The sequence below is a fragment of the Tenrec ecaudatus genome, chromosome 4 (assembly GCF_050624435.1).
Source record: "Tenrec ecaudatus isolate mTenEca1 chromosome 4, mTenEca1.hap1, whole genome shotgun sequence".
NCBI lineage: Eukaryota > Metazoa > Chordata > Mammalia > Afrosoricida > Tenrecidae > Tenrec > Tenrec ecaudatus.
This window is the reverse complement of record NC_134533.1, coordinates 22,046,559-22,073,061: the sequence shown is the minus strand read 5'-3', so window position 1 is coordinate 22,073,061 and position 26,503 is coordinate 22,046,559. Positions and strand designations below refer to the sequence as shown.

The window sequence follows — 26,503 nt, the reverse complement described above, 5'->3', positions numbered from 1 at the left end:
TTATGAAAATTAATGAATACAGAAAAATAACACACAGCCGACATTTGTAAAATAATAAACCCAGGGAGACTATCATAGCACAGCATTTGTTCAGACACAGAGACTCATATTTGCTTTCTGTTCTGTCATGCACGCAACTTTTGCTTCTATTGCTCAGTTCTATAATTCACTGCAATGGCCACAGAAAACTCACAGACAAGATTCATGATTAAGGAGTTTATTCAGGAACTTCATAGGTTACAGGTGAGAATACTCAGAATAGAGTTATTCATTTAGGATAAGTCACAAAGTTTCCTCAGGGCTTCTAAGAAATGCGCAAAGGGCATGCCATTCCATGACAAGCTCCAAACCAAAGACACTCAGGTCAAGCTCCATGGGTCACTGAAACCAGCTCCCTGACTGACGCGCTCAGCGGAACCTTACACTGGTAGCCCTCAGCCGAAGGTGCATTTACAGATGGCTCTGAAGGAGGTGTGGTTTTGTCTGTTAGCAAACCCCACTGAAAAGAGGTGGGTGACTTGCTTCATACTCCCTACTAAGGTCAGGACTTACTCTCACCTTAGCAGGGCTCTCCTTTCAAAATGGTCTAATAGCCACAGGTACAGAGTCCAGAATTATAATACATCCTATACAGAATTATAGCCTGAAGGGCCATATTAATTGAGTATATCTCATCCAGATTCTCAAATCAAATCATAGAGGTAATCCCCTCCCATCCACAAGGCAGCTCCCTGTCCCAAAACCCTTGGTTTTACTTGCTTTGTGCGTTGGGAAGTCCAGGGCCCTGTCTCTTGCTCTGCTGCTGCTGCTCCTCTGTAGTTCCTGATGTCAAAGCCATCTTCTGGAGGAAAGACATTCATGGTGCAGGGATCTGAGGGTCTAGAAAACCTGCTCCACTGCTGGCTCTTGCTGATTGTGAGATCCACCCTCCTGCTGGTCAGAGGGCTCTTTCCATATACAGCAGGATGGTGCTTGTAATGAATCCTGTTAACAACGACTCCCCACTTTATTTTATCCTATCCCTACCTTTTCTCCCCACATCGTTCCCATTTTTAGTTTAAGAAGGAGTCAGAAGAGACTCTGAGCCCACCCATAATGTCTATCAAGAATTCCTCTAGAAAGAACTAGGAGGCAAAAGACATTTATGGAGGTATAAACATAGCCATGGACAAATGTAAATATATTTTATGTAATGATAGGGATATAGGTTTATATACTACATATAGGTTAAGTATTAAGGCAGCTGATGGACATGAGTGACATGAGCAATATAAATGGTTCCTAAACCTACAAAAAACCCTGGACACGGCCTAATCTGCATTGCATATAACTCAAAGATTAAAGAGTCCATTATTTCCATAGCCCTAAAGTAGCTAAAGATCATAACATAGCTGGAAACAAATTGTAAACATGACATGTGGCACATGAAAATTGGCAAATATATTTGCAAACATTATTGGATATTTAGTTATAGATAATGAGTTATTATTTACAATGTCCCAGTTCTGTCTGGCTCCATAAATGGTAGCTATCATAATTATCAGATTTTTCTATAACCATTGATTTGCAAAGTATCATAACAATTAGGAGTACAATCTGTGAACTCAGTTTCTGATTCTTGGCTCTCAATATATTTGCTCTCATCCTTTCCTATTATACTCTCAGTTCCTTATTGTAAAATGGGCCAATAGAGGTGCTGACCTCTTGGCACTTATGATAGAGATTATTCCTCAATGTCAATGCAATTTGTCAATATATTTTTTATTAAAAGCAAGGGTTATGTACCCATTTACATTGCAGTGCTAGAAAACTAAGTCTTAAGTTGGTAGAACTTTCACATATGCTAAAATTGCTGATGGGTTAGGTTGTTCCTCCTTTTCTTGTACCTTTCTCTGATATATTAAGTATACAATCTATGGATAATATTGAATAGAATTTACCTTTTCCCTTCAGTATTCTTTTTGAAATCATTGCAGGCATTTTTGGACAGTAATATTTATTTACCACCTGTAATAATTTTCTTACTGCACAGCTTAATGGCATCCTTCATCTGGGCATTTCTGAAGGTATAAATTAAGGGGTTTAGCATAGGAGTTATGATGGTGTAGAATACGGCAACTGCCTTGTCAATGGGTAAAGTGGTTGCAGGCCTCATGTACACAAATATGCAGGGCACAAAGAATAAGACGACCACTGTGATGTGGGAAACACACGTTGAGAGGGCTTTGCGCCTCCCCTCCTGGCTATGGTTCCTTAGGGAGCGCAGGATGACCACATAGGAGACTAGCAAGAGGAGAAAGTTCAACATGCAGAGGAATCCACTGTTGGCGGCCACAAAGAGCCCTAGAGTGTGGGTGTCCATGCATGCCAGGTTGAGCAAAGGGTTCAGGTCACACATAAAGTGATCAATGACATTAGGACCACAGAAAGGTAATCGGAATATGAACAGGTTCTGTATAATTCCATGAAGGAAGCCTCCCACCCAGGAGACTCCAATCAGCAGGTTGCACACTCTCCGGTTCATGATGGTTGTATAGTGCAAGGGCTTGCAGATGGCCACATAGCGGTCATAAGCCATCACAGTCAGAAGGATGACCTCCGTGCCTCCAAAGAAATGTTCTCCGAATATTTGTGTCATACATCCGTTGAATGTGCTGGTCTTCCTTACACGGACTGAATCTACAATCAGTTTAGGGGTATTGACAGAGGAATAGCAAGCATCAATAAAAGAGAGGTAAGCCAGGAAAAAGTACATGGGGGACTCCAACAATGGGCTGGCTGTGATGGTGACCACAATGAACACATTTCCTACCACTGTGATGATGTAGACGACAAAAAACACAGCAAAGATAATTTTCTGCATCTTTGGATTCTCCGTGAGCCCCAGTAGGACAAACTCTGTCACGTTGTTCCTATTCTCCATTTATTCCATTTATGTGACCATTAAGTGCATTCCCTGCAAAGAAAACAATTTTAAATATAACCTTGAATTTACTAAGCTTTTGATTTCTAATACATATATTGATTCTATCGCCAAATTTTGAGCTTTTGTTTTTTGAGAAGTAAACAAATACTCTGGCTGCTTTCTTTATTGTGACAGGTATGTATGTAGAAATATTTATTCTTTCAACAATATTCATTGACCATTTCCATGATCTGTGTCTGAATTTCCACTCTACCTTAACAGAACCTCAGTGCTCCCAAGCACCGAGTTTTCTTTCCTTCTTCCCCCTGCCAGCTCCTGCTAGCTACATATAAACTCTGATCTCTGTACACTTACCTATTCTAGACGTTTCATAGAAGTGTCATTAATATTTACTTCTTTCAATTGGTTTATTTACACAGCATAATGTTTCCAAGATTTATGCTGGTTATAGTATATCATAGGACTTAGAGTCTCTTGATGGCTGAATAATATCCCATCGTATATATGTACCGCATTTTATTTGTGTATTCATCTACTGACGGACATTTAGGCTGTTTCTTCCACCTTGTGTCTATTGGGAAAAGTGGTACAATGAACTTGGGTGCACATGTATCTTTTGGGGTATATAACTAAGAATATTGGCTGCAAAATGGACTCAATCATAGGAACAATTGTGAGGATGGCAGAGGACCAGGCAGTGTGTGGCTGCTATGGGAAGGAGCTGACTTGATGGCACCTACCAACGGTACCCAGGAGTCACAAGTTCTTAGAGAGTTCTCAGACTGCTTCCAATATTATTTCTGTAAAGAATAGAAGTGTTAAGGGTTTCTGCGGACATATGAGAAAGGAGATCACCTGTGTAGACTTCGAAATATACATAGTGGCAGAAAAATGATGGACATAAATTGAAGAAATTTCAGGAAACAGAGAATGGTGTCAAACCTGTAAGAAGAGGATCAGAAGGCAGGAGAGTACTTTGAGGAGGGCTAGATCTTTAGATAACATTCTAGTTAAAATTTTGTTTTGAATTAGTTAATGGAATTTACTGGAAATAAAGATGATTCTAAGATAATGGAAGCCAGAGGAAAGAACACTGGTTAATAGATATTTCTAGAAGCTGACAGAAGGATTATAGGACATTGGTAATAGAAACACAAGTGAACGATATAAGAGCCACTGGGACAGATCTCATAAGGTATTTCCAATTTATAATATTTAATAATATACACATCTCAATGACATTTTGCCCAGTATAATAAAAGCTTTGCACTTCTATTTCCATTAAACTCTTATAGGAACCTGTGTGCTTGGCATTATTTCAACGACTTTGCAGATGAGGACACAATTACACAGAGGAATGTTTATAGATATAGGTGTAATAATAATGGTAACTAAAAGTTTCTCAACACTTGGTGTGTTCTAAATGTTTTGCAGACACACCTAGGTGATTTATTTTACACATTAGGAAATACAACAGGAGAAGAATTGAACTTTCCTGGCCAAATCCAGAGGTAGAGCAAGTTTATCCACCGAAATTCCATCAGCAGAATATTTAGAAACAGATATATAGACAGCACCTTGGAATTCCCTCATTAAGGAAAGGGGATAAATTTTTTTATGATCAGAGAGCACCTTACCCTTGACCTTTCCCTCAGTTCCTGCTGGTTTGTTTTTGTTTTCATTGGATGTCATCAAATCAATTCTGATGCATAATGACCCTGTGTGAGGAATCCAACAGTTACACTGGTTTTTCGCGGTTGTAATCTTTCCCACAGCAGTCACCATAGTCTGTTTCCCCAAACAGTGGCTTGTGGGTTTGAAGCCCTGACTCTTTGGCTTGTAGTTGAGTACTTAACTATGGTCTTTCAGCCCCTGAAATCACTCTACAAACCCCTGCAGGACACGGTCCCCAATCATTCTGAAAACCTGCCGAAAGTGATTGTCACAGTGGCTACGTGTATCTGGAACATATCTCTTGTCACCTTAGTGCCTCATTCTCTCCTCTGCAAAGTAAACAGTAATGTCCACCGGACTGGCTCTTAAGGGACCCTGGTTGTGCAGTGCACTAATCAATGGACTGATCCCTGCAACATGAGGGATTCGGTGTGAGAAAGGTGAAACTATCTTCTCCCACTAATATGTGCAGCTTCTAATTCCTCGGGCGCAGTCCTCCTATGTCCTATCAAGTCTCCAAAATGCGTTGAATGACAGTGGGTGGGTGGGAGTGGTCATTGGAATTGACTGAGAGAGCACACTTGAAGGCAATCAGCCCAGTGTTAGTGACATGCAGCATTGTATGCATTTTCTACGACTGCGTATGTGCTTAGAAGATAGGAAGTATCGGCATTTAGAGCAATACTACTGAGAAACCTTAACCTTGAAAAAAGTACAAGACTCACCTACAATTTACTTCTAAGAAGCTAGAGGTACTCAATAATGTCAGTAGATATTGATCCCTGGAAAAGTTCTCCATGTTTGTGCTTGTATTTATATTTATGATTTCTCTGTGTGATGTGTATTTAGTTACACTTTCATCCTCATATTGTCTCCTGGCAGAAGTATATTAATGGATGTGAGAGAGCTAGTCTATAGTCCTACAAATTGTTAACTCTCTGAGTTTCAACCTTCCTGTGCAAGGAGGTTAATGATAATTAACCAGGTATCTTGAATATTTGGACTGAGCAGGAGATTATACTTAGAAAGAGTTGAAAAGCTGTAATCAATCTACATGCAATGGAATGATCCTAAATGAGAGACAACACAATCAAGTGACTTACCCTAGTGCATGTTCAAGATGACTGTTGCTACATTTGAACTGTTCAGTGGCAATTCCATCTTCAAACTAATTTTCTCTCAAAATAAGTAGGTTTCTCGATGAAAGATATGGCACTTGGCAATAGAATATTCAGAAATGCAATAATACATCAAGAGCTTATAATACAATGTGATGAGTCTAAATCTAAAATCTCACAACCCTTTCCGAGAACATCTGGGATTGGAGTTTAGAAAGGGTTCACTTGATGTTGTAGACGTGGCTCTCATCTGGCCATGCTAGTTCCAGAAGTCGTTGTGGAAATGCATTTAAATGGATCATTCTTTCTGTGTTGAATCTTGCTCTGGATATGTGAACAACAAGGAAGCACTTCCACCTTGACCTGCACAGATATATGAAGAAGCTTCCTCTAAGGCTCAGGGAGCTTGTCATGTTCTCTCAGGAATAAATTATCTCCTTTGAGTGACAGGCTAGTTATCCTGGAAAGATGTGCTTAATCTTGGCTCTGTATTCTTACGCAGGGATTTGTATTTCCCAAAGATGGAAAGCCCTTCTCCTCTTCCTAATCATGAATTGTCAAGGAAGCTGAATAACAGGGTGACATGATTATCACAAGTAGAATGTGAAAATCTTTTTCAGTTGACATGACATGGAGGAAACTTTTGTTTGATTGTAAATATTAAACTTTCTCTAGAAATCCATTATTGACTGTTTTTAGAATGAAAGCAGAGGAACACAACATCAATGGTTGATGTTTTAAAGTGCTTGCCTCCTAAAGTTGCTTGTCACATAGTCAGGGTGCAATGTAGCAATGATCAAAAATACAACTTTCTTCTAGTTCCTAAATGCCTCCTTACCCCCTGCCCCCCCCCCCACACACACGGTCATAATCTGAATTCTACCTTGCAAGCCTGACTAGACAAGAGGGTGTACACTGGTACAGATGAGAACTGGAAACACAGGAAAGCCAGGGTGGATGATCCCCTCAGGACCAGTGGTGTGAGTGGCGAAACTGGGAAGGCATAGGGAGGGTGGGCTGGAAAGGGGGAACCGATTTCAAAGACCTGCATTTGACCTTCTCCCTGATGGACATACAACAGAAAAGTGGGGGAAGGAAAGGGAGATGTGGGACAGAGCCAGATATGACAAAATAATAATTTATAAATTATCATGGATTCATGAGGGTGGGGGGATTGGGGTGGGAGGGGAAAACGAGAACCTGATTCCAGGGGCTTGGGTGGAGAACAAAAGTTTTAAGAATGATGAGGACAACAAATGTACAAATGTGCTTTAAACAATTGATGTATGTATGGATAGAGATGGGTGGTGTATGAGTCTCAAATAAAATGATTAAAAAAAAAGAAGTGGGGTAAAGTGTGAAGATGACATTATATTTTAATTCATTTTTTCTACACTTAAAAAATCCCCTCATATTATACTTAACCTTAATTAATACATTGTTTATTGGTATTTTTAACTGTTATATGCCATCTATGTAAGAAAAGAAAGAATATGTTTTGAAATTGACTGTGGTCCTAATTGTACAATACTGTTCTGTGTGATTGATGGAATGTTATGAGATATGTAAGAGCTCCCAAAAATATTAAAAAAAGAAAAAGAACAGCAGCACCGCTTCATGTACAATGAAAAGATCAGGGGAAAATGGACTAACAGTGATGTCTGTGGTGGCAGATACAGGTGTGCAAAAAAACAAACAAACAAAAAAACCAAAAGTTGCTTGTCACCTTTAAGAGAGGTCTTTGACAGCAGCCACAAGCTCCAGAAGGTGACAGATTATTGTATCCTCTGAGACTCACAGGCCAGTCAGCATCGCAGGCACAGCCATTGCCTCTCAGTGACTCCTTAGGACACAGAAAAATGTCCCACTTGGTTTCCAGCTCTATCCATCTCTAAGGAAGCTGAGTGCCATGTCATTACAATACTGACTGGCTGGGGGTTCAAATCAACCAGCACTTAGGCACTGTGCCACCAATGTGCTTTGGCCCCAGAAAGCTAGACAGCATTAAAAATATAGAGAGGAAGGTGAAACAAAAGAAGAGGGTTCTGATTGTTCCTCATTGTTGCTGCTCTGCATTGTTTCTTTATTTAAGATTAGACATGCCACCCCAGCAGAGACTGCAATTTTTAAGAGCCCTGTGGGAGGTTTAGCGCCCTGCTGCTCACCCAAAGGCCAGCGGTTTGAACCCACCCGCTCATGCTGGGGAATAAGAAGACCTCTAGCGTGGCTGAGTGGCAATTTAGTGGAAGACTTTGGATTTTAAGTAACCTTTACGTGATATGACTCCCAGGGCTTTCTCCCGAATGACAGCTGCGTGGGTCCAAATTGTCAAACAAGGATTAGTGTCTGAGGCATATCCATTTTCTCACCAGGGTTCCTTAAGCTGGGTGGAATTTCTTTGCATAAGTTATGTTTCCTGTCATTTGTCTATAATTTTTGTAAGGTTTCTATTCATATCCTTCACACATGTTTAGGGAGAGAGATTTTGGTTTCCTTAATAATGAAATGTAAGCATTATTTACATACTGTGGATGTGAAATGTATAGGGTTTCCATATCATCTACCATGCAGCAATTATCTACCTATTAGCTATATATATGTATATATATATGTATATATATGTATATATATATATATGTATATATATATATATATATATATATATATATATATATGCAGATTGTGGCTTGATTGGAGGGAAACAAGATAAAGGGCTTTCCAAGGCTCACCCCCTTCTCTCTTCCTCCCTAGTGATCACACCAGTGTGCTGCTGCTTGAGCTTGTTTGCCTGCACTGTGTGCTGCACGACCTGTTAGCCAAGCTAAGCTCCCACGCTACTGTCTATTGCTGACCCACCCTTTGGCTACTGCCTGTGAGCAGACTCTGCCTGTGTTGCCTGACGGAACTCTCTGCTGTTTGCTTCCTTGACCTTGGATCATCAGCTTGTGTGTGTTGAACGACTTTCAGTACATTGACTGTTCCATGAAAGTGACTTGAACTCTGCCCTCTGTGCTGCTGTGTGGACTAATTAGCTCTCATATTCCTTCTCGCTGTAGAAGCCTAAACCCACAGATAGTTACATAGATAGAATGACAGATAGACAATCATAAGTGTCCTGGTTTGATTTCTCTAGAGAAACCTGCTTAACACCCTGTATTTTTAAGCTGTGTTTATCATTACGAAATTTTCTGTGGCACTTTTCCAGAGCAGGAAGCAAAATTTCAAAGCTGCATGCTGTTCTTACACCAGCCATCACAAAAAATACTAGGTTCAACAAAACAGCCCTTTTGAAAAAAAATTCAATGTGACCAGAGAGAATCTTCTCACGTGACGCCAGTGGTACATTAACTCAGAGTGAGTAGCTCATGCTTGCCTTACCGGAAAAATGCAAAGTATGAAAGCTTTGCTCTGCCCAGCACTATTCCATTTCTTTGGGAATCCACCCATATACTCACAATGTCATACTACACATCCCTAAAAACAGCGTTGAAACTAAGAAACACCGCAAGATGTTAGGGTTTTGGAAATATTATGCTAAGTGAAGTTAATCAATCCCCAAAGGAGAAATACTATATGAATCGACTGCAGTAGGACTAAGCAGCAGAAAGGGCATCCGATCTCCTGACCAGGGAAGTGTGGTGTGTGTGTGTGTGTGTGTGTGTGTGTGTGTGTGTGTGTGTGTGTGTGACTCAGCCAGTAGAGGGCCTGACTGGTGCCAATGAACCGTGCAACATCTGCTCTGGGCAAGTGTTTTGAAAATCACTCTGCTGGAGGGTGCCTCACATCAAATGGTATAAGATGGTCAAGGGATGGTGTGGTAGTTACATAATCTGGTGTCAATATGGGACTTGAGAGGACTAAGAGTGAAGGGGTGGAGTCTAGTCTGTACATTGAGTGACAGCCAATGAGGCCTTTGTGGTCATGGCCTTCCCCTGCGGATTCTGTGAAAACTATGGTTTTTCATCCTTAGAGGTGGAAGACTTCTCTTTCATGTCATTCCCTCGGGGACACTCTACTGACAAGACAGTTCTCACTACACTGATAGACCCATTGGACTGGGTTCGGGAGGAGCCACATGGGAACCCCTGCCTGACCTGAGATGCTTCTATTGTGACTGGATGCCAAAGACTTTGTACCCACTGGTTTGTCATCGTCCTGTATTCGCCATCATTGCATGGGGTTTGTGAGTCTGATTCAGAATTTATAGATTGGTTTTGGACATATGAGCTAATATAGGACTTATGGGCTTAGACTGGACTGGGCTTAGACTGGATGCTTTCTTAATGTACAGTTAAGGTTTATATAAAATTCCCTCTTATACTCATATAAATTTCTATGGATTGTTTTCTCTAGTGTCTCACACTAACACAGAGGGAAAAAGATGTTGTGTACTGAGTGGCTTCCATTCAAAGCTATAGTGAGGATACTGAAGCGGTAGACAGACTTATGAGAGGGAGGATGCATACTGATGGAATAACAAGTGAGCAGAGGGGTAAGTGAGCTAACACATTTGGGGGATTGAACACACATTCTTGTCTGTTGGAAGGAAAAGCAGAAGCACCTACTTCCAGTAGGGGGCAGAATGATGGAAAATGCTTTTGGCATCCCTGGGCAGGGAGTGTCCTTGGACACTAGGCACTGAATGGCCACATTGACCTGGGCTTCTGGGTACATCCTGGGGACCCAGGGCAGGTGCCGTGGAACACTGGGAGTGAATCCTGGACCATCATGGTGCACAGCATCCTCCAGAGGCTGCATCCATGAGATCTGATGCAGAAGCTCCACCAGGAGAACTGGACTCTACCACAGACATACTTGTAACCTGAAGCTTTGGTCGGAAAAGACATGTTGTCGGGAAGTAGACGACAGTTGTGCCATGACTGTTGAACTGTTGGCAGCTGGACCAACATGGCCTTGCTCCCTCACTGCCCTACATGCCGTGCTCAGATATGCAGTATTCTGGTACAGCTGTGATTGACTTTCCAAGTGATTATTGTAAATGTCCCTGACACTTAACCCTATTGTTTGTGTAGATAGCATCCAACCACTCAAGATTGATTCTGTACAAGTGCATAATTCAGGTACTGTGATATGGAATTATTCTACATTGGGTCAATATCCCTTTCCCACAGGCCTTTAAAAATTAGTACTAGGAGCAAATCAAAGACAATATGAATGAACATTGTTATACCCCAGGGGCATGATTGATGAGACTCTCTACCATAAATTAACAAGGAGGGTTTGAAAGGATGCGAAACACAAATAAAAACAAACAACAACAACAAACAGATCCAGGAATGGGTTTGAGCTCACATTAAATCATAGCTCCAACTTAAAACAATTAGTTCTTACATCATGACCTTGTTCAATACAAGCCCTCAGGAAGGGAACTCAGAAGATATGGGTGTTATAGCAAAATGGGAAGAAATTAGATGGTGTCTGGCTATCAGATAAAATAGCACTTGGGGTGTTGAAGACTTGTATCCAAACAAGCAGCCATCTAAATGAGATGTCTACTAAGTCCACATGGAAGAAGCACACCATCAGTCACCAAAGGATTGTAAATGATATAATCTTATATCAAAGGAGGGATTAGTATAAGAACCTAAATTGTGAGAACCCAGTTTGCAGAGGGCTATGGATGATTGTTGGATCCCAAGATACATTTTTGGAAACTACATAGGAAATTGATCTCTGGTGATCTCCCTCTGTTCAGTGGTTACTGAACAGTGTGCACTAGATAGATGAGTTAGAAGATCAAATGGTTAAATTTGACTAGAACCGTTGAAACTTGCCAGTTGATAAATCTACTGGTGCATGCTAGACCTGATGGAGTTTTCAGTATTTTCTGTGTTTTTTTGTTGCTGTTCATCTTAGGGTTTTTCCTCAGAGGTGTTTTGCCACCACTGACGTCACCCTCTTGAAGATGTGTACAGGTTTTTTTGGGCATGTAACCCCAAGTATTGGGGAATCTATAAGGACAACAATAGAATAAAGATTTCTCTGTGGGGGTGGGGCAGGGTGTGGGGATGGAGTACAGTGGGGCTGGTGATGGGGATAACTAACAGCTAGACCATGTTAAGGAGCCCAGAAGGAAACATCTGGCCAGATCACCACCAGAAAAGGGAGAGAGGGACTAGAGTTCAACCTGGTGCGCCAAGACTTAAAGGCTACTTACTGGCATGAAGCAGCCAGCAAGCAGAGAGGTCTATGGGACCTGCCCCAATCCCAGCTAAGTGGACTCCCTCACCTGGAAGACGCACTGCAGAGGAAAGCACTACTGAAGATACAGCTCGGTGACTGGGGTGGGTCAGCTCAGAACACATGGGAGCAAACCAAGAGGGATGGGGAGAGAGAGAGAGAGAGAGAGAGAGAGAGAGAGAGAGAGAGAGAGAGAGAGAGAGAGAGAGAGAGAGAGAGAGACCACATCATGGACCACCAAGCTCCCAGTATGAAAGTCCTGCTCTGGACAGCCAATGCACAGAGAAGATCATAGACCTGGTCCCACCAAAAGACACTGTATCCCCTCACTGACTCTTAGAGCTATAGCAGGCAACATTAAAGATACAGTGTGGGAAAGTGGTTGGTCTGAACCCCTCCTCCCCTCGCATGAAGCATGAAGGGAGTGAAACAGAGCAGCAAGGGGGACAAAGCAAAGAAGTCCCCGAGGAATGCCAAAATAAACTCAAGGAACATAGCTTTACATCTCATCAGATTTGATTGGAAAGCATTCATAAACCTCAACAGACAGACCTGAACTATTTATAGGGTTTTTTTGTTGTTGTTGTTGCCCATTTTATCTATATAAGAGAGGCAGGATAAACAATCCCCAAGAGTAAACAATGGGACCGATGGTTCCGAGGGAACATGGGAGAAGGGAAAATGGGGGGAAGAAAGGAGTCAGGCATTATGTCCAGGAGCAAGGGAACAACAAGTGATCTAAAATGATGATGAGGATGGTGGAGAATGCCTGGTGGTGTTTGCTCAAGTATGGTCTAGCAGAGAGGAATTATTGAAAGCCATATGAAGGCTGAGCATGATAGTGGGACAAGGAAATAGAACAAAGAACTAGGAGACACAGGACATTTATAGAAGTATAAATATAAGTATGTACATATGTAAATATGTTTATTTATGACTAGGGACTATAGATCTAGGTACATATATTTATATATTAAGTAATAAAGTAGCACACAGACATCAGATCTCCAATGAAGTACTCCCTCAATGCAAGAACACTTTGTTCTAATAACCTGGCATTCTGTGATGCTCACCTTCCTGACATGATTGCTGAAGACACAAATGGGTGCATCAGCAAAAAAGGTGAAGAAAAGTGATGGTGCCCAGTTATTCAAAGATATAGCCGGGGTCTTTCATGCTTGAAAATAAATAAGTAGGCACCTATCTTGGCAGCAACAAACCCCACATGGAAGAAGTACAGAAGCCTGTGGATCATGATGTTTCGACAGGATCAGGTATCAGGCATCAGAGGACACAAACAAACCATCATATAATGAGGGAGGATGGAGTGGAGACCCAAAGCCCATCTGTAGAAAATTGGGTATCCCCTCACAGGGAGGTCACAAGGAAAGGGATGGATCAGCCAGGGTGCAGTATAGCACCAACAAAACAAACAACATTCCTCTACTTCTTTAATGCTACCCCTCTCCCCCTCCAACTTATCATGAACCAGTTCAATTTTACAAATCTGGCAAGACCAGAGCATGTACACTGACTTATATAGGAGCTCTCAACACATGGGATCCTGGACAGATAAACCACTCAGGAATAACAATGAGAGTATTGATGCCATGAGGGTGGGGGTATAAAGGGAAAACTGATCGCAAGGATCAACATATTCCCCATCCCCTAGCTTGATGAACAACAGAAATATGGGTGAAGGGAGACAGCAGATGGTGTAAGGTATGAAAATAATACTTCATTGTTCATTTTTCATCCAGGGTTCATGACAATGGAAGGGTGGGGAGAAAATGAGGAGCTGATACCAAGGGTTCAAGTAGAAAGAAAATGTTTTAAAAGCATGATGGCAACATATGTACAAATGTGCTTGATACACATAGATGTATGGATTGTTATAAGAGTTATACGAGTCCCCCAGCGACATGATTGAAAATAAATGAAAAACAAAGAATGTTTGAAACTGATGGTGGCAGCAATTGTACAACACTTGTTGATGTGATTGATTAAATGATATAATATATGTATTAACTTCCAATTAATAATCCATGTTAAAAATCATTTTTTGTGGGCTCATAAAACTCTGATCACAATCCATACACACATCAATTGTGTAAAGCACATTTGGACATTCATTGTCCTCATAATTTTCTATACATATGTTCTCCACTTAAACCCTTGGCATGGTCTCCTCATTTTTCTCCCACATCCCCCTCCCTCATGAACCCTTAATAATTTATAAATTATCATTTTTTAATATCTTGCCCTATCTGATATCTCCATTCACACACTTTTCTGTTGTCCTTCCCACAGGGAGGAGGTTATATGTAGATCCTAGTAATCGGTTCCCCCTTTCCACAACACCCTTCTTCCACCCTCTTGGTATCGCCACTCTTGGCACTGGTCCTAAGGGACCTTCTGTCCTGGATTCCCTGTGTTTTCAGTTCCTGTCTGTCCCAGTGTACATGTTCTGGTCTAGCCATATTTGTCAGGTAGATTTTGGATCATGATAGTGGGGCGGGGGATGTAGGAGGAAGCTTTTAGGAACTAGAGGAAAGTTGTGTGTTTCATCGTTACTACACTGTTTTGTAACATTGAGGGTTTCCAAAATAAAAGAGAAAGACCTTAATAATGTGCATGGACTCAGTGACTGCAGCAATGGACGTGACAATAATTGTGAGGATGGTGCAGCACCGGGCAGTTCTCCATAGAGAGCTGTGAATTGGAGCTGACTCAAAGGTACCTAACAATAACAATAACAACAACAATTTCCTCAAACAAACTTCATGCAGTTAGTATTACAGACTACTTTTAATCCTGCAGACCCATTTTAAAAATGATTTTCCTCTAAGTGATGTTTATTGAACATCAGGTCTCTGTGTTTCTGTCCTTTTCATGTATTTCCAAATGACCCGGTTCCTCCCTGCCTTATCATTATTTCACTGATCTCTCTTAGGAATCTCCCAATGGTCCATATCAGGGTCTGCATTTCTTTTTATCTATAAATGAAACCCCAGCAGCTATTATTGGGCCTAATATACTCTTTGGGCTTAAATGTATGTGTTGATTAAGTGATGACAAAATGAATGAATGAATGACGTAAGGAATAGGATGCTTAGGCTAAAGTTGTTGCGTTCATATTTGCCACCATAATATTTGCACCACAACTTTTAACAATAGAATTTTATGAAAATGAATGAATACTGAAAATATAACATGCAGCCCACATGTATAAAATAATAAACCCAGGGAGAAATCACAGCACAATATTTGTTCAGACACAGAGACTCATAGTTGCTTTCTGTTCTGACATGAACACACCTTTTGCTTCTATTGCTCAGTTCTAAATTCTCTGCAATGGCCACACAGAACTCACAGATAAGATTCATGATTAAGGGGTTTATTAAGGAAGTTCATAGGTTACAGGTGAGAATGCTCAGGATAGGGTTATTCATTTAGGGTATGTCACAAAGTTTACTCAGGGCTGCTAAGAAATGCCCAAAGGGCATGCCATTCCAGGGCAAACTCTAAACGGAAGACACTCAAGTCCACCTATATGGGTCAGTGAACCTAGCTCCCTGAATGAAGCACTCAGAGGAACCCTATTCCAGAACCCCTCAGTTGAAGTTTCATATACAGATGGCTCTGAAGGAGGTGTGGTTTTGTCTGTGAGCAAACCCCACTGAAAAGAGGTGGGTGACTTGCTTCACACTCCCTTCTAAGGTCAGGACTTACTCTCACCTTAGCAGGGCTCTCCTTTCAAAATGGTCTAATAGCCACAGGTACAGAGTCCAGAGTCATAATACATCCCACAGAAGTATAGCTTGAGGGGCCATATTAATGAATTACATCTCATCAGGATTTTCTGGTCAAAATCTTAGACGTACCCCCCTCCACAAGACAGCTCCCTGTCCCAAAGCACTCGGCTTTACTTGCTTTGTGGGTTGGGAAGTGCACGGCCCTGTCTCTTGCTCTGCTGCTGCTGCTGTTCCTCTGTCATTCCTGATGGCAAAGTTGTCTTCTGGAGGAAAGACATGCAAGGTGCTGGGATCTGAGGGTCTAGGAGACCTGCTCCACTGCTGACTCTTGCTGATTGTGAGATACACCCTCCTGCTGGTCAGAGGGCTCTTTCCATATACAGCAGGATGGTGCTCGTCATGAATCCTGTTAACAACGACTCCCCACTTTATCTTCTCCTATGCTACCTTTTCTCCCCACATCGTTCCCATTTTTAGTTTAAGAAGGAGTCAGAAGAGACTCTGAGCCCTCCCATAAGTCCATCAAGAATTCCTCTTGCAAGAAATAGGAAGCAAAAGACATTTATGGAGGTATAAACATAGCCATGGACAAATGTAAATATATTTTATGTAATGATAGGGATATAGGTTTATATACTACATATAGGTTAAGTATTAAGGCAGCTGATGGACATGAGTGACATGAGCAATATAAATGGTTCCTAAACCCACAAGAAAACCTGGACAAGACCTAATCTGCATTGCATATAACTCAAAGATTAAAGAGTCCATTATTTTCATAGCCCTAAAGTAGCTAAAGATCATAACATAACTGGAAACAAATTGTGAACATGTCATGTGGCACATGAAAATTGGCAAATATATCAGCAAAAATTATTGTATATTTTGTTATAGATAATGAGTTAATATTTGCAATGTCCCTGGTAAGTCTGACTTCATAAATGGTAACTATCATTCTTACCCAACTTTTTTTATAAACATTGATTTGGAAAGTATAATAAGCATTGGGAGTACCATCTGTGAACTCAATCAATTTCTGATTCTTGGCTCTTAATATAGCTGCTCTCATCCTTTCCCATTTAAATCTCAGTTCCTTACTGTAAAATGGGCCAATAGAAGTGCCGACCTCTTTGGATTTATGATAGAGATTATTCCTCAATGTCAATGCAATTTGTCAAATTTTTTTATTAAGACAAGGGTTATTTACCCATTTACATGGAGGTGCTAGTAAACTAGTCTGAACTTGGTAGAACTTTCACATATGCTAAGCTTGCTGATGGGTTAGGTTTTACCTTCTTTTCTTGTACCTTCTCTAATTTATTAAATATATAATCTATGGATAGGGCGGATTAGTATTTTCTTTGTCTCTTCAATATTCTCTCTGAAATCATTTTCTGTGTTCATTTGACAGAAATATTTATTTACTGCCTGGAATAATTTTCCTACTGCACAGCTTAATGGCATCTTTCATCTGGGCATTTCTGAAGGTATAGATTAAGGGGTTTAGCATAGGAGTTATCATGGAGTAGAATACGGCAACTGCCTTATCAATGGGTAAAGTGTTTGCAGGCCTCATGTACACAAATATGCAGGGCACAAAGAATAAGATGACCACTGTGATGTGGGAAATACACGTTGTGAGAGCTTTGCGCCTCCCCTCCTGGCTATGGTTCCTTAGGGAGCGCAGGATGACCACATAGGAGACTAGCAAGAGGAGAAAGTTTAACAGGCAGATAAACCCACTGTTGGCAGCCACAAAGAGCCCTAGAGTGTGGGTGTCCATGCATGCCAGGTTGAGCAAAGGGTTCAGGTCACACATAAAGTGATCGATGACATTAGGACCACAGAAAGGTAATCGGAATATGAAGAGGATCTGTATAATTCCATGAAGGAAGCCTCCCACCCAGGAGAGTCCTATCAGCAGGTTGCACACTCTCCGGTTCATGATGGTTGTGTAGTGCAAGGGCTTGCAGATGGCCACATAGCGGTCATAAGCCATCACAGTCAGAAGGATGACCTCTGAGCCTCCAAAGAAATGTTCTCCGAATATTTGTGTCATACATCCGTTGAATGTGCTGGTCTTCCTTACATGGACTGAATCTGCAATCAATTTAGGCGTGGTGACAGAGGAGTAACACGTATCAATAAAAGAGAGGTAAGCCAGGAAAAAGTACATGGGGGTCTCCAACAATCGGCTGGCTGTGATGGTGACCACAATGAACACATTTCCTACCACTGTGATGATGTAGACGACAAAAAACACAGCAAAGATAATTTTCTGCATCTTTGGATTCCCCGTGAGCCCCAGTAGGACAAACTCTGTCACGTTGTTCCTATTCTCCATTTATTCCATTTATAGGACCATTAAGTGTATTCCCTGTAGAGAATTTTTTGAAAAATACAACCTTGAATTCAGTAAGCATTTGATTTCTAATAAATAGAAAGTATATTGATTCTATTGCAAAATTTGGATCTTACTTTTTGAAAGGTAAACATATATTCTTTGCATTTTGTATTGTGGTTGGTATGTATGTAACAAAATATTTATTATTTCAACAATATTCACTGACATTAAATATCATCGTATGTTCAACCATTTCCATGATCTTTGTCTGATTTTCCACTCTACCTTAACAGAACTTCAGTGCTCCCTGCCTAACACCAAGTTTTCATTTCTTCTTCCCCCTGTCAGCTCCTGCTAGCGACTTGTCAACTTTGATCTCTCTACTCTTACCTATTCTAGACGTTTCATAGAAGTGTGCTTAATATTTACTTCTTGTAACTGGCTTATTTACTCAGCACAATGTTTCCAAGATTCATGCTGGTTGTAGAATATGATAGCATGCAGAGTCTCTTGATGGCTGAATACTATCCCATTGTATATTTGTACCACATTTTATTTGTATATTCATCTACTGACGGACATTTAGGCTGTTTCCTCCACCTTGTGCCTATCCTGAACAGTGGTGCAATGAAGCTGGAGCACATGTATCTTTTGGGGTACATTACTAAGAATATTTGCTGCAACAATGGGCTCAAGCACGGGAACAATATGGAGGATGGCAGAGGACCAGGCAGTGTGTGGCTGCTATGGGAGGGAGCTGACTTGATGGCAGCTAACAACGGTACCCAGGAGTCACAAGTTCTTTGAGAGTTCTCAGCCTGCTTCCCATATTATTCCTGTAGAGAATGTAAGTGCAGGGGCTCTGTGGATACATGAGGAAGGAGATCATCTGTGTCGACTTAGACGTACGTATATATAGTGGCAGAAAAGCAATGGCCATAAAGAGAAGAAACTCGAGGAAACACAGAACGATGTACATCTTGTAAGAAGAGGAGTGGAAGGCCAGAGAGTACTTTGAGGAGGGAGGGTGCTTTTGATAATATTCTAGCTAAAGTTTTGGCTTGAATATATAAAAGATGATAATGGAAATAAACACAATTGTATGATAATGTGAGCCAGAGACTGGAGCACTGGTTGACATCTATTTCTTGAAGCTGACAGGAGGATTATAGGACATTGATAATAGTGTACAAGTAAAGGATATAAGAGCCACTGTAACAGATCTTATAAGTTGCATTCATTTGATAATATCTAATACTATACACAACTCAATGACATTTTCCCCAGTATAACGTGCACTTTGCACTTGTATTTCCATTTAATTCTTATAGAAATTGTGTGATTGGCATTATTTCAAAGACTTGCAGTTAAGGACACAATTACAAAAAGAATGCTTTTAGTTAAAGTTGTAATGATTATGGCAACTAAAAGTTTCTCAGCACTTGGTGTGTTCTAAGTGTTTTGCAGACACATCTAGATAATTTAGTTTACACATTAGGAAATACAGCGGGAGAGGAATTGCACTTTCCCTGCCCAAATCCAGAGGGAGAGGCAAGTTTATCCACCGAAATTCATCAGCAGAATATTTAGAAACAGATATATAGACAGCACCTTGGAATTCCCTCATTAAGGAAAGGGGATAAATTTTCTTATGATCAGAGGGCACCTTACCCTTGACCTTTCCCTCAGTTCCTGCTGGTTTGTGTTGTTGCTTTCATTGGATGTCATCAAATCAATTCTGATGCATAATGACCCTGTGTGAGGAGTCCAACAGTTACACTGGTTTTTGCGGTTGTAATCTCTACCATGGCAGACACCGTAGTCTGTTTCCCCAAACAGTGGCTTGTGGGTTGGAAGCCCTGACTCTTTGGCTTGTAGTTGAGTACTTAACTATGGTCTTTCAGCCCCTGAAATCACTCTACAATCCCCTGCAGAACACGGTCCTCAATCATTCTGAAAAACTGCCGAAAGTGATTGTCACAGTGGCTACGTGAATCTGGAACATACCTCTTGTCACCTTAGAGCCTCATTCTCTCCCCTGCAAAGAAATCACTAATGTCCACCGGACTGGCTCTTAAGGGACTGTGGTTGTGCAGTGCATTGATCAATGAACTGCTCCCCGCAACATCAAATATTCAATGGGAGAAGAGTGAAGATATATGCTCCTACTAATATGTGCGGCTTCTAAATCCTTGGGCTCAGTCCTCCTCTGTCCTATCGAGTCTCCAGCAATGCGTTGAATGACAGTGGGTGGGTGGGAGTGGTCATTGGAATTGACTGAGAGAGCACACTTGAAGGCAATCAGCCCAGTGCTAGTGACAAGCAGAATTGTATCCATTTTCTATGACTGCGTATGTGCTTAGAAGATAGGAAGTATCGCCATTTAGAGCAATACCACTGAGAAACCTTAACCTTGCAAAAAGTACAAGACTCACCTACAATTTACTTCTAAGAAGCTAGAGGTACTCAATAATGTCTATAGATATTGATCCCTGGAAAAGTTCTCCATGTTTGTGCATGTATTTATATTTATGATTTCTCTGTGTGATGTGTATTTAGTTACACTTTCATCCTCATATTGTCTCCTGGTAGAAGTATATTAATGGATGTGAGAGAGCTTGTCTATAGTCCTACAAATTGTTAACTCTCTGAGTTTCAATTTTCCTGTGCAAGGAGGTTCACGATAATTACCCAGGTATCTTGAATATTTGGACTGAGCAGGAGATTATACTTAGAAAGAGTTGAAAAACTGTAATTAATCTAGATGCAATGGAATGATCCTAAATAAGAGACAACACAATCAAGAGACTTACCCTAGTAGATGTTCAAGATGACTTTTGCTATATTTGAACTGTTCAGTGGCAATTCCATCTTCAAACTAATTTTCTCTCAAAATAAGTAGGTTTCTCTATGAAAGAGATGGCACTTGGCAATAGAATATTCAGAAATGTAATAATATATCAAGAGCTTATAAAACAATGTGATGAATCTAAATCTAAAATCTCACAACCCTTTCTGAGAACATCTGGGATTGGAGTTTAGAAAGGGTTCACTTGATGTTGTAGACGTGGCTCTCATCTGGCCATGCTAGTTCCAGAAGTCGTTGTGGAAATGCATTTAAATGGATCATTCTTTCCGTGACGAATCTTGCTCTGGATATGTGAACAACAAGGAAACACTTCCACCTTGACCTGCACACATATATGAAGAAGCTTCCTCTAAGGCTCAGGGAGCTTGTCATGTTCTCTCAGGAATAAATTATCTCCTTTGAGTGACAGGCTAGTTATTCTGGAAAGATGTGCTTAATCTTGGCTCTGTATTCTTAAGCAGGGATTTGTATTTCCCACAGATGGAAAGCCCTTCTCCTCTGCCTATTCATGAATTGTCAAGGATGCTCAAGTGAGGTGTTATAATTAACATAGGTAGCAAGAGAAATTGTTTTTCAGTTAACATGACATGGAGGAAACTTCTGTTTGCTTGTGAATATTAAACTTTCCCTACAAATCCATTATTGAATGGTTTAGAGCGAAAGCAGAGGCACACACCATCAATGGTTGATGTTTCCAGTACTTGCCCCCTATAGTTGCTTGTCACCTTTAAGAGAGGGCTTTCACAGCAGCCACAAGCTCCAGAAGGTGACAGATTATTGTATCCTCTGAGACTCACAGGCCAGTCAGCATCTCAGGCACAGCCATTGCCTCTCAGTGAGTCCTTAGGACACAGAAGAATGTCCCACTCGGTTTCCAGCTCTATCCATCTTTAAGGAAGCTTAGTGCCACGTCGTTACAATACTGACTGGCTGGGGGTTCAAATCAACCAGCACTTTAGGCACTGCGCCACCAATGTGCTTTGGCCCCAGAAAGCTAGGCAGCATTAAAAATGTAGAGAGGAAGGTGAAACAAAAGAAGAGGGTTCTGATTGTTCCTCATTGTTGCTGCTCTGTATTGTTTCATTATTTAAGTTTAGACATGCCACCCCAGCGGAGACTGCGATTTTTAAGAGCCCTGTGGGAGGTTTAGTGCCCTGCTGCTAACCCAAAGGCCAGCGGTTTGAACCCAGCCACTCGTGCTGGGGAATAAGATGAGCTCTAGGGTGGCTGAGTGGCAATTTAATGGAAGACATTGGATTTTAACTAACCTTTACGTGACATGACTCCCAGGTCTTTCTCCCGAAGGACAGCTGCATGGGTTCAAATTGTCAAAAAATGTTTAGTGTCTGAGGCGTATCCATTTTCTCACCAGGGTTCCTTAACCTGGGTGGAATTTCTTGGCATAAATTATGTTTCCTGGCATTTGTCTATCATCTTTTATAAGGTTTCTGTTCACATCCTTCACACCTTTTTAGGGAGAGAGATTTTGGTTTCATTTGTAATGAAATGTAAGCATTGTTTAGAGATTATAGATGTATAATGCATAGGGTTTGCATATCTATATATCTCTATATTTGTATTATCTACCATCCAGCAATCATCTGTCTATTAGCTACAGATATTATATATAAATATAAATATGTATATATAGGTGTGCCTTAATTGCAGGGAACCAAGGTAAAGGACTTTCCAAGGCCCACGCCCTTCTCTCTTTCTCCTTGGTGATCAGACCAGTGTGCTGCTGCTTGAGCTACTTCTTTGCCTGAACGGTGTGCTTCAGGACCTGTGGGCCAAGCTAAGCTCCTTGCTGCTGTCTATTGCTGATCCACCCTGCTGTCTACTGCCTGTGAGCTGACTCTGCCTGTCTTGCCTGAGGGAACACTTTGTTGTCTACTTCCTTGACCTTGGATCAACAACCTGTGTGTGTTGAAGGCTTTTCAGTAGATTAAGTGTTCCATGAAAGTGATTTGAACTGATCCCTCTGTACTGCTGTGTGGAATAGTTCGCCTTTATATTCCTTCTCACTGTAGAAGCCTATACACACAGAGATAGATAGGTAGATAGATAGATAGATAGATAATCATAAGTGTCCAAGTTTTATTTCTCTAGAGAAACCTGCTTAACACCCTGTATTTTTAAGCTGTGTTCATCATTATGAAATATTCTGTGGCACTTTTCCAGAGCAGGAAACAAAATTTCAAAGCTGCATGCTGTTCTTACACCAGCCTTCACAAAAAAACTAGGTTCAACCAAACTGCCCTTTTGAAAAATTTCACTGTGACCAGAGAGAATCTTCACATGTGATGCCACTGGTTACACTAATGCAGAGTGAGTAGCTTGATGCTTGCCTTACCGGAAATATGCATAGTATGAAGGTTTCGCTTTGCCCAGCACATTTCCTTTCTTTGGGAATACCCTCTCATATACTCACAATGTAATAGTACATATTCCTAAAAACAGCGATGAAACTATGAAACATCTTGTATTGGACAGGGTTCTCTAGAGAGACAAACCAGATTGCTAGTAATTATATATAAATATATTTATAAAGATAGATATATAATTCAAGAAATAAACTGTCAAATAATATACCGATAGATAATACAAGAAATTAACAGTTAAATTATAAAGCAGTGAGACACTAGCAGTCCTTCAAGTTTTGAGAGCTGCCAATTGCCAGTCCCTTTCTGTAGAGAGAGCTGGGCTATATATACCCAGCAGCAAATAGCCAGGCAGGTCCCCAACTGTCATCAACTGTCAGTTCCCAACTCCAGAGCTGAACATTCCAATCATGTGGGCTTAAAGGGACCTCAACTTACAGCGACACAGTCCACAGGCTAGGCATCCCACAGGTAGTGTACCCCTTTAAACTGAGGCACAGAACAACCAAGGTGAGGCTCACTGAGCCATTTCTCCCTCTGCCCTTCAGTTAATCCTACTTGTGTTTATCGGCCAGGCTGGCACAATAAACTATAGCACACTTTAAGATGTTATGAATTTGGAAAACATTATGCCAAGTGAAGTTAATCAATCACAAAATGAAAAAAAAGTATATGAATCTACTGCGGTAGGACTAAGCAGTAGAACGGACATCAAATCTCCTGGCCAGGGCAGTGTGGGGTGTGTGCGTGCGTGTGTGTGTGTGTGTCTGTGTGTGTGTGTCTGTGCCAGTAGGGAGCCTGACTTGTGCCAATGAACCATGCAACATCTGCTCTGGGCAAGTGTTTTGAAAACCACTGTGCTGGAGGGTGCCTCAGATCAACTGGTATAAAATGATCAAGGTAGGGTGTGGTAGTTACATAATTTGGTGTTAATTTGAGACATGAGAGGATTAAGAGTGAAGGGTGTAGTGTAGTGTGTACATTGGGTCCCAGCCAATGAGGTCTGTGGTCATGGCCTTTCTCTGAGGAGTCTGAAAAACTGTTTTTCCTCCTTGGAGGTAGAAGACTTTTCTCTCCAGTCATTCCTTGGGAGACACTCTGCTGACATGACAGATGCCATTGCACTGATATACCCAGTGGCCTAGGAACTGGAGGAACCACATGGAAACCCCTGCCTGACCTGAGATACTTCTACTGTGACTGGATGCCAAAGACTTTGTACCCACTGGTCTGTGTTCATCCTGTAGTCGGCATCATTGCATGTGCTTCTTGAGTCTGATTCAGATCTTATAGATTGGTATTGGACATATGGACTAATATAGGACTTATGGGCTTAGAGTAGACTAGGTTGCGATGCTTTCTTAATGTAAAATTACTCGTTATATAAAACTTTCTCTTATATCCATATGAGTTTCTATGGATTTGTTTCTCTAGTCTACCCAGATTTTCACAGAGGGAAAAAGGACATTTTGTAGTGAGTGGCTGTCATTCAAACTATGGTGAGGTCTACTGAGGCAGATAGACAGCCGTATCAGAGGGATGATGCATACTATGGAAAAACAGGCGAGGGGAGTGGAAAGGGAGCAAACACATTTGGGGGATTGAACACACATTCTTGTCTGTTGGAAGGAAAATCAAAAGGACCTATTTCCAGTAGGGTGAAGAATGACTGAAAATGCTTTTGGCAACCCTAGCCATGGAGTGTCCTTGGACACTATGCACTGAATGGGCCACCTTGACCTGGGCTTCTGGGTATATCCTGGGGACCCAGGCCAAGTGCTGTGGAACACTGGGATTGAATCCTGGAGCTTCACGGTGAATAGCATGCTCCAGAGGCTGCATCCATGAGATCCAATGCAGAAGCTCCACTGGGAGAACTAGACTCTACCTCTGACACACTTGTAACCTGAAGCTTCGGTCGGAAAGACCTGGTGTTGGGAAGTGGAAGAGCAGCTGTGCCAGAACTGTTGAACTGTTGGCAGTTGGACCAACATGGCCTTACTCCCTCACTGCCCTACATGCCGTGCTCAGATATGCAGTATTCTGGTACAGCTGTGATTGACTTTCCAAGTGATTATTGTAAATGTCCCTGACACTTAACCCTATTGTTTGTGTAGATAGCATCCAACCACTCAAAGATTGATTCTGTACAAGTGGATAATTTAGGTACTGTGATATGGAATTATTCTACTTTGGCTCAATATCCCTTTCCCACAGGCCTTTAAAATTAGTACTAGGAGCTAATCAAAGATAATATTAATGAAGATTGTTATGCCCCAGGGGGATGATTGATGAGACTCTCTACCATAAATAAACAAGGAGCTTTAGAAAGGAAGCCAAACAGGGATAAAAACAAACAACAACAACAACAAATATAGATCCAGGAATAGGTTTTAAGTTCACATTAAATCCTAGCTCCAAATTAAAGCAAGCAGTTCTTACATCATGACCTTGTTCAATACAAGCCCTCCTGGAGGGAACTCAGAAGACATGTGAAGAAATTAGATGGTGTCTGGCTGTCAGATAAAATAGCATTTGGAGTCTTGAAGACTTGTTTCCAAACAAGCAGCCATCTAAGTGAGATGTCAACTAAGTCCACATGGAGGAAGCACACCATCCATCATCAAACGTTTGTAAATTATGTAATCTGATGTCAAAGGGGGATTAGTGTCAGAGCATAAAGTATGAGAATGAAGTCTGCAGAGAGCTATGGTGAAAGTGGGAGCCCAAGATACATTTGTGGGAACGAGAAAGGAAGTAAGTCTCCGGTGATCTCCCTCTAGCCCTAATAGGATTGGGAGGAGAATGGTTACTAAGCAGAGTGCACGAGATAGTTGAGTAGAGTAGATCAAAGGGATAAACCTGACTCGAATAGTTAAAGTTTGTGAATTGATAACACCTGTGATGCCTGCTGGACCTAGTCTGGTTTTCAGTGTTTTCTGTATTTTGTTGTTGTTGTTATTATTGTTCATATTAGGGTTTTTCTCAGAGGTGTTTTGCCAGAGGAGGTCATCCTTTTGAAGTTGTATACATGTTTTTATGGCATATAAAGCCAAGTAGTGGGGAATCTATAGGGGCAACAATAGAATAAGAATTTCTCTGTGGGGGTGGGGCAGGGTGTGGGGATGGAGTACAGTGGGGGTGGTGATGGGGATAACTGAAAGCTAGACCATGTTAAGGAGCCCAGAAAGAAACATCTGGCCAGATCACCACCAGAAAAGGGAGTGAGGGACCA

The 26,503-nt window shown here is 41.2% G+C and overlaps 1 protein-coding gene and 1 pseudogene across 1 annotated transcript; both read right to left on the bottom strand.

Annotated features, from left to right (window-relative positions):
• Nucleotides 1-1,996: 1,996 nt before the first annotated feature.
• LOC142446561 (olfactory receptor 4C46-like) lies at nucleotides 1,997-2,932 on the bottom strand (annotated as a pseudogene).
• Nucleotides 2,933-17,091: 14,159 nt separating this feature from the next.
• Nucleotides 17,092-18,018, bottom strand: LOC142446560 (olfactory receptor 4C46-like). The gene has a single exon (XM_075548311.1). The coding sequence runs from the start codon at nucleotides 18,016-18,018 to the stop codon at nucleotides 17,092-17,094; it is 927 nt and encodes a 308-aa protein (XP_075404426.1).
• Nucleotides 18,019-26,503: the final 8,485 nt, after the last annotated feature.

Bases quoted from the DNA above. Each gene is read 5' to 3' on its own strand.
- LOC142446560 (XM_075548311.1), bottom strand. From the start codon at position 18,018: ATGGAGAATAGGAACAACGTGACAGAGTTTGTCCTACTGGGGCTCACG.